The 6360-nt window shown below is 39.5% G+C and overlaps 1 protein-coding gene across 5 annotated transcripts in view; it reads left to right on the forward strand.

Moving 5' to 3' along the window:
* LOC128865121 (ABC transporter G family member 1) overlaps window positions 1-5782 on the forward strand; it is a 94356-nt gene extending 88574 nt beyond the window's left edge. For all 5 annotated transcript variants that reach the window (XM_054105117.1, XM_054105114.1, XM_054105113.1 and 2 more), the window contains 6 exons: window positions 175-586; window positions 901-1156; window positions 1228-1950; window positions 2040-2196; window positions 4048-4314; window positions 4436-5782. In XM_054105117.1, coding sequence (XP_053961092.1) covers window positions 175-586; window positions 901-1156; window positions 1228-1950; window positions 2040-2196; window positions 4048-4314; window positions 4436-4634 — 2014 coding nt within the window. In that variant the 3' untranslated portion in view covers window positions 4635-5782. The remainder of the gene's footprint in view (window positions 1-174; window positions 587-900; window positions 1157-1227; window positions 1951-2039; window positions 2197-4047; window positions 4315-4435) is intronic.
* Window positions 5783-6360: the final 578 nt, after the last annotated feature.

The following is a 6360-nucleotide window of genomic DNA, read 5'->3' on the forward strand; positions in this document are numbered from 1 at the left end:
ATTTTTATTTCCACATTCCTTTATTGCTCCGTCGTACTTCGTTCTACGTTCTCCATATCCACACCAATACCCCAATACACCATTCCACGATTTGACTGCATTTTGCATTGCGCTTATGTTTTTGTTTTCTTGGTGATGTTATGCATTTGGCCTGGCCTCTTTTACGCTGTGCAGTCCCGGCGAAGTTTTAGCCGTAATGGGCCCATCTGGTAGTGGGAAGACTACATTGCTCGACTGCCTCAGCGGGCAGCGACGCTTTGACAGCGGAGGCGTTTACCTAAATCGCGAACCGCTCTCGAAAAAGTGGCGCCGTAAGATCTGCTACGTGCTGCAAGAGGAGATATTCTTCTCTGGTCTAACCCTCAGAGAGACTGTTATGTACACGGCCCTGTTGCGTCTGCCAGAGAAAATGTCGAAAACGGAAAAAATCAAATTAGTTGATCGTATACTGGAAGCTCTGGAGCTAACATTTTGTCAACACACGAAATTTGGCGACTACCTGAATCGGGGATTGTCGGGTGGTGAGAAGAAACGTGCCAATATCGCATGCGAGTTGTTAACGAACCCGTTGTTGATGCTATTAGATGTGAGTATAAATATGCATACACATACATATGTACATGCAAGCGTGTGTATGTTACTTGGGTATATGTACATTCATACGCATATAATTATTATGGGAAGAGAAATCAAAACAAACTCAAATAACAAATGGGAAGCAAATGCCTACACACACATTCAATTACGCTGAGAGAAGCAGAGCTGCTTTTATTTATAGACTTTTGTACTCTGCATATGCAGCGGACGCCTAAGAGCAATGTATTCGGTATTTGGTTTTGGCTTGCTCTTATATACATTTGTCGCTTCCGCTCTTAATTTAAAATTTGGCGCTTATTGCAGGAGCCAACATCCGGCCTTGACAGTCATTCTGCCATATCGCTCATGAAGTTTCTTAAGCGTTATGCTGTGCAAGAGCAAAAGACTGTGGTGATCACCGTTCATCAGCCTTCCTCCCAAATGTTCCACATGTTTGACAAGCTGCTGCTGCTCTACAACGGCCGCACTGCATACTTTGGCGAGGTGAATAATATTTATACGTATTTCGAGAGTATCGGAGTTGCCATCAAACCACACTACAATCCCGCTGATTTCGTCTGTAAGTAATAAGTGATGGGAATTTATTTGAAAGTGCTTACAAATTGAATACTAATAATTTCTACTTCACAGTGGAACAACTCAAGTCATACCCTAAAATCCGCGAACAACTTTTCATAGCCGCCAAGGAATCGCACGGGAACTACTTGAACAGAAACTGTATTACGGTGAATACGAACAATCAGCATAACCAACAACACCACTCCAATAACCACCAACTACACTTACGTCACAATGGCGATGCTGCCAACACAATTACACATATCGCAGCCAACAACTCCACACCCGCCACCACAACCAGCGAGATCATCAACGAGAAGTCACACAAACACGACGCGCTCATCAACGATATTATCAACAATTATTACAAGGACATACACAACAACCACAAAAACCATATCAACCACGATGCCATGCTAATCATAAGCGACCATCAGCACTCAAATGAAGAAGCGTCGCAACAGCTGTGGTATGGTCACGATTCCCAATCCAATTCCAGCGCTACTTCCAGTGACTGCCACCGCTATGAGAGTTGTGGCGACAGCGATTGGCTTGACTATCCAACGAGTTTTCACACGCAGTTCTGTGTGCTGTCCAGTCGCAACTTCAAAGAGGCCAGGCCACGCATGCTGTCCAAATTGAATTGGTTTCAAACGATTGGCCTAGCACTGATGGCTGGCTCCATATGGTTTCAAATACCCCGTACAGAAGAGTTCCTACATGACCTGCAAGGCTGGATGTTCTTTTCGCAGACATACTGGATGCTGTTTGCGCTTTTTGGTGCTTTAAATTCATGTGAGTCACAAATCCACAAATCACTTTCTTACTGATACTAATTTTCTGAGTTTGGAAGAAGGAAATTATGTTTTGCTTTTGTTTTCTAGTCCCTGCCGAACGTGAAGTTATTAGTAAGGAGCGTCGGTCTGGCGCGTATAGGCTGTCTGCTTATTACTTGGCAAAAATGTTTGGCGAGTTGCCTTTGGTTGTGACGCTGCCGACTGTCTACCTCATGATATCCTATCCAATGCTGGGCTGCACCAGGTGAGAGAAATTTATTTGAAAAGTTCTCATATTTTGCGTGTAAAAAAGTTTTGAAATTCGACGAAATTTCCGATGATATTTTAGCATAGTCTCGTCTTTCAGTTTTGGAATCATGTTCTGGTCCTTGTATTATTGGCATTCACTGCCATTTTCGAAAATCCCCAAAAAAAAACATATCAAACGACAGCAAATCACATGACTTTGGTGTACCATTCATATTAGCGCGTTAGCAAATTACGAGAATTTCGAATTGTCTCCGCGAAACTACGACCTTTTCAGTAGTGCATTTTTAAAATTTCTATACTATGTGAGGAAATTTCTAGAACTAAGCCTATGTGTTCATTGGCTTCGTTGGATGCGACATGTCGTCCGATTAGGCACAAACCCTTCGGTTCTGAAAGTATTCAATGCTCTACCAGCTGGTGGCCTCCTCTGCGTTGGATAGATCAGCTGGTGGAGAAGAACTTGGCTCTACTTGGTGTCTCCAACTGCCGCCGGTTAGCACGAGAAGGGAACGACTGGCGCGCTTTATTAAACTCGGCTAAAATCGCTTAAGCGGTTACCGCGCCAATCAAGGAGAAGAAACCTCTGTATTCGCACTTCCCAGTGCTCAATTCAAAATATACGGTCAAATATATAAAAATAATATATACACGCGATTATTCGAACATGTTTAGCAATCAATTGCTCAGTTAATCAATCCTGCCATAAATAAATGATTTTACTACTCAAAAACAAAAACCAAAAAAAAAATTTTAAATAAAAAATAGGTGGAGTATTCGATGGGTAGTGCTTTCAATATGTGATTAATAACTTTATCAAAAATTATGATTAAATCCAAGGGTAATTATTAGAACAGTTGGCGCTTACACTCTTTATTGGGTGCCAAGCCGAGCTCCTCCTCCTATTTGTGGTGTGTGTCTTGATGTTGTTCAACAAATGTGGGGACCTACAGGTTTAAACCGATTCCGAAGGGCAAATGGTTTTTACGAGGAGCTTTTTCAAAGCAGAAATACTGGTGGTTTTTTTGTCGAGTGGCGACCGCTGCTAGAAAATCTCTTTTCTATTATATGGTGTTCCAAGGCCATTCTAACCTGTGCATATCCGATGGTAGTCACGCAACAACCCATTCGGCTACAGAGGCCGCAGCCAATTTAATCTTTGATGCATCTAATACGGAGTTTACACGATTCAACTTTCACAGGCGATTAGATGAATCAAAAGTTGAATGAAAAGTTAAATGCCGAAAAGTTTACTGCCCTGTTTATATGAGGTAATTTTTAGTTGTACGGGAGTTTGTTATTTAGTAAGTAAAAGAAAAGCGACCACCTTGGCTACTTAGCACTACAAGATCTACTCAGATTTCTTCGGAGGTCGGGTATATTTAAAGAAAATTAAAAAGGGAACCCGAGTGCAATACAATAGTCCATATAGTAATGTTGTCTGAGTGCTGTACTTGCTAGTTGTTCCAACAAAAAAAAAAGTGAAATGGAGTCAACACGCGACACAATACTCAGTGTAATGCTCCTAGCATTCCAAAAGCTTTGTAATATTAATTTTATTATCCACGTAATGTATTAATAATAATCGAGTTCGAAGCCACTCGCTAAGGTTTCCTAAACTAACACAGGGTTTCTCAAAGAAAAAAAAGTTGCCTGTAAAATGCCCCCATTTGAACTCCCTATAAAGTTGAATTATTCGAGCAATTTAACGATTGAATAATTAAAATGTTGAATAACCAGTTAATTAATTAATCACATTTTATGCGTAGCGCTCCACACTCCACATCCTTGTTATTTCTTTCGAAAAATGTCTTCCGAAAACTACCACTGATGTTTAATTACTTTGCAGCTTTAAGCTCTTCTTCTTGATGCTGGTCTTTCTGCTGCTGAACACAATCGTGGCGCAAAGCGTGGGCTTCTTCATCGGTGCGTGTTGCATGGATATGAATGTCAGCATCACGCTGAGCGCACTCTACACGCTGGCGACACAACTATTCGGCGGCTATTTATCGACACGCATTCCAGATGGACTGAGCTGGATCCGCTACACCTCGATGATACACTACGCCTATCAGAATATGCAGATTTTGGAATTTCGCGAGGGACCAGCGATAAGGTGCGTAAAGTGCTACAAATGCGTAAAATGCTGCACGCTTACACACCTGCATACAATAATTTCAAAATAGTAAAAAACCTGATTTTGATATTTAATAATCGAGTTTGCTTTTCCGCCGTAGGTGTGGCAATCCTAGCAGCTTCGAAATTTGCAAAACAAACGACACCACATCGATGTTCATTCCATACGAGGAAATACTCAAGGCACAAAACTCAACAGCACCACTCTGGCTGAACACGCTCGTCTTGATGATGTTCTTCATGGTATTCCGTGGACTCGGCTATGCGGTCCTGCGCTACGTCCGCTGCCCCAAGGCGTGATATTCGAATGTCCAGTAAGCTTAGCAAAAAGCAATAAAGAAACATACACAAAATAGAATATTAAAAAACACAACAACAACAACTGAAAATATTAAACACATACCAGGCGGCATTTTTATACATTTTATGCACTCGTAGTAATTTAAATGTTCGCTATATCTGCTGGTGATACGCTTTAGTTTCCTGTTGAATATTTTTTGTTTAAAGAATGTTGTTTTTGTTTGGATTTTTGTGATGCAAAAGGAGTTGTTAAGGTGTCAGGTCGTTGGTCAGGTTGGCCGGCCATGCGAGAGACACCCCATTTGTAAATATACTTAGAAATCACACATAAAATACAAAATGTATTTTAAATATATACATACATACTCGTATTTCCATTTTAAAGAAACTTTTTTTTAATTTAGTATACATATTTTATGTCAACACTATTTTAATAATAATTTTATGTGGTAAAATTTTGAAAGCATCACTTTGCAAGGCGACAAAACACAAATTCAGCGATTAGAAAGTAAAAACAAAACAGCACAATTTCCGTTTCCTGGCGTTTAACGCTAAAATAAACAAACACTTTTTAACCACTGCTCTTCATTTCCGCGCTCTATTAATAGCTAATTTAATAATCCAGACTGATGTAAGTAGCGAAGAACATCAGCAGTGAAGAAACGCGCGAAGGTTTGTCCGATTGTTTTCCATAAATTGCAATTAGATAATTGGGATATTTGTGAAATATCTGTTGTATTTAAATATTTGCTACAGAGCTCAGAACTAACTGCTGAATAACCATAACCTAAAAATGTTACCATTACACAAGTAATAGCGTGTTTTTGTTTGTTTTTTGAAAATTACTGTGATGTAGTATTCTAGTATCATAGGTAAATTAAAGAAACCACTTCAAGTAAATAAATTACTCACTAAGTTAGAAATAATTAAGGCTACATTTATGCATATGAAATGCAATAGTAATAAATAAATATTGTAATCACACCAATTCCCGTTATACATATTTGTGTAACAATATTATGGCATTCATGCGCTATAATTTATATAAAAATTAATGCTACAAAATATTGTGAATGCTATATTACGAGAATTTGTATCAATCAAATGCAGATGTATGTACTCTATTATTAAAAATGTATTATCAAGAACTCGGCATTTTATTTCACCCCGTAGAAACCACACACCCAAATTTCAACGCAATCGAATGAAATAAAAAAAATACAACAGATTGGGTGCCGTAACCATTGGCATGCAGGTGAGTATTCTTGGCTAGGCGAATTGCATGAAGCAATAATTGAAGGTGACGTAAGATGTCTAATTTTCACTCTGTGTCGGCCATCCTTAGCTACTTGATAAATCCGTGAGGGCCTCGTAGAAAAACTGCTTTTTTCAGAGCAAATTCTAAAGAAAAAGTACTCAAAAGCATAGAACGAAAGACACAACGAAGCAATGCTGCTCGTAAGAACTTTCTGGTGGCACACAAAAACTCCCCGCGTATTAGAGAAAGCATCACTTTCGCCAATCTGAACTTCAGGGTTGTGAGTTGTCTGCTGAGGAGGCAGCAGAAACGCCACCCAAAAGACAGGCGAAGAATAACTATCGTATTGACAACAACTCGCTGCGTTATACAAAAACCACACTTCACAAGCCTGAGTAAAATTTCTCAGCGAAAACTCTCAAAATATTTGCAATTAAGTTAAAATTCCTTATTCATTCGCATTCTTCC

The sequence above is a fragment of the Anastrepha ludens genome, chromosome 5 (assembly GCF_028408465.1).
Source record: "Anastrepha ludens isolate Willacy chromosome 5, idAnaLude1.1, whole genome shotgun sequence".
NCBI classification, from domain to species: Eukaryota; Metazoa; Arthropoda; class Insecta; order Diptera; family Tephritidae; genus Anastrepha; species Anastrepha ludens.